The sequence below is a fragment of the Branchiostoma floridae genome, chromosome 4 (assembly GCF_000003815.2).
Source record: "Branchiostoma floridae strain S238N-H82 chromosome 4, Bfl_VNyyK, whole genome shotgun sequence".
NCBI lineage: Eukaryota > Metazoa > Chordata > Leptocardii > Amphioxiformes > Branchiostomatidae > Branchiostoma > Branchiostoma floridae.
The window spans coordinates 33,330,308-33,332,282 of NC_049982.1; the positions used below are offsets into that span (position 1 = coordinate 33,330,308).

The 1,975-nt window shown below is 46.0% G+C and overlaps 1 protein-coding gene across 1 annotated transcript in view; it reads right to left on the reverse strand.

The window, feature by feature from the left end:
* LOC118415049 overlaps nucleotides 1–1,975 on the reverse strand; it is a gene marked incomplete in the record, with an annotated part of 38,379 nt that overhangs the window by 35,321 nt on the left and 1,083 nt on the right. The window contains 1 exon segment of the mRNA XM_035819429.1: nucleotides 1,782–1,830. Within this exon segment, the coding sequence (XP_035675322.1) occupies nucleotides 1,782–1,830 (49 nt within the window).

Consider the following 1,975-nt stretch of genomic DNA (forward strand, 5'->3'; position numbering starts at 1 on the left):
CAGCTTTTTGCCTACCATGACGTCACGTGAGGTAAACCGTGACGTCAGCGCGATCGCTCGTATGGGATTACTTCATACAAAATTTGCAGAGATAGCAGCTTCCGGTTTCGGTGGAACGTAACGCTGTAAATTGCACCGGAAAATATTCAGAATCAAACTTGTATATTTTTTTTTTACTGGGGTTCCACAAAAATTATGGGAAAGCCCAAATATGTGAGAACAGAAGGAGAATATTTTTCGCTGACAGGCCGCTTGCTTTGACTGCCGACCCGACTGACGTGATAGCCTGCGTAGGAAAAGGCTGACCGTGAAAACTATTTTTTTCTGCGTAGTTCGGGTTGGTTTTGCGGTCCTCTCTGTTCTCTCCTCGGCCAGGGCCAAGATGTGCCATTTAGCGGGAGAGAATAAGCCACAAACTACGGCCAAGGTGCATTTACGTTTGCGCGGCGCGGAGGCCTGCGGTGGGCAACACGGAACAACATGCATGTAATGTTATTTGCATTGTTGTTAGAATATTGACGCCGGGTAACCGATATATTTGATTTATTTCACACACAAAAATATCTGAAGGTGCGTGGTAGGCTACGGTAACGCCTGAAGCAGCATTGCCTGGAGCAGCATGTCGTCTCAAACCCCGATTTCCAGGATTCCCACCCAAGTCCTGTTCCAAGCAAGGGGCTTTCACTCGGTCTATTTGCGTCTCATTGCTCCGTGCGCAACAGCGAAAGAAGCGGCCGTCGACGGGGCGGGACTCGAAGCGGCCGTCGGCGGGGCGGGACTCGATTAATTATCAAGCAGACGCTAATTGGTTTTTAAGCACCTATTATTGATAACAATGGGAATTCTCCGCTGGTTGTCCCGACCTCAGGTGTGAACAAAGATCGCAACGCTATCGCTTGTGCCGAAGAACTCTATCGCTTTTGGGGAGACCTATCGCTTCTTTACCGGTTCTACAGTGGTCCTTTGTCCTGCTATCGCATTTGTCCGTTTGCGTATAGAGTAGGGATTTTTGGATCTACTAGTGTATACTAAACAAATGTGTCATTGTCGATGATGAACAAAGAAGAGTGACACATACGGGATGATATTAATAATGAAATGAGAAAAGTAATCTATAAGATAAGATAATAACTGAGACTGCTAAAGGGGTGGTTTATGAGATGGGTTTTCAGGGCACTTTTAAACGTAAGAAAAGAAGAAGTTTTTTTTGTCTGAATGCTGTTCCATATTGTGACACATCTGTATTTTACGGAGGACTGCGATGGAGAACTAAATTGTGCCAAACTACCGGAATGTTTGATGTTCCATATCAGCTCTAATGTCCCTGCCCTACACATGTACACTGGCACACACAAGCTGGCACACACATGTACACTGTCACACACAAGCTGGCACACACATGTACACTGGCACACACAAGCTGGCACACACATGTACACTGTCACACACAAGCTGGCACACACATGTACATTGGCACACACAAGCTGGCACACACATGTACACTGCACACACAAGCTGGCACACACATGTACACTGGCACACACAAGCTGGCACACACATGTACACTGGCACACACAAGCTGGCACACACATGTACACTGGCACACACAAGCTGGCACACACATGTACACTGTCACACACAAGCTGGCACACACATGTACACTGTCACACACAAGCTGGCACACACATGTACAAATGACTAAACATACCTTCTTACACATGTACACTGTCACACACATCTCTCATCAGTTCCTCAATGGCACACACAAGCTGGCACACACATCTCCTTTGTCCCAATGTAACTTCCTTGCTTCAGCTAGAATGCTTAGCACTACAAATAAGTGAACAGACACGTTAAGAATATAAGGACATGCACAACATACACGTACATACATGATCATGGCAGTCACACATTATGTTACCAAGATTGTTCTGAAACCTGTGATGTCCCTTCCATAAAGTTCCTATACATGTTG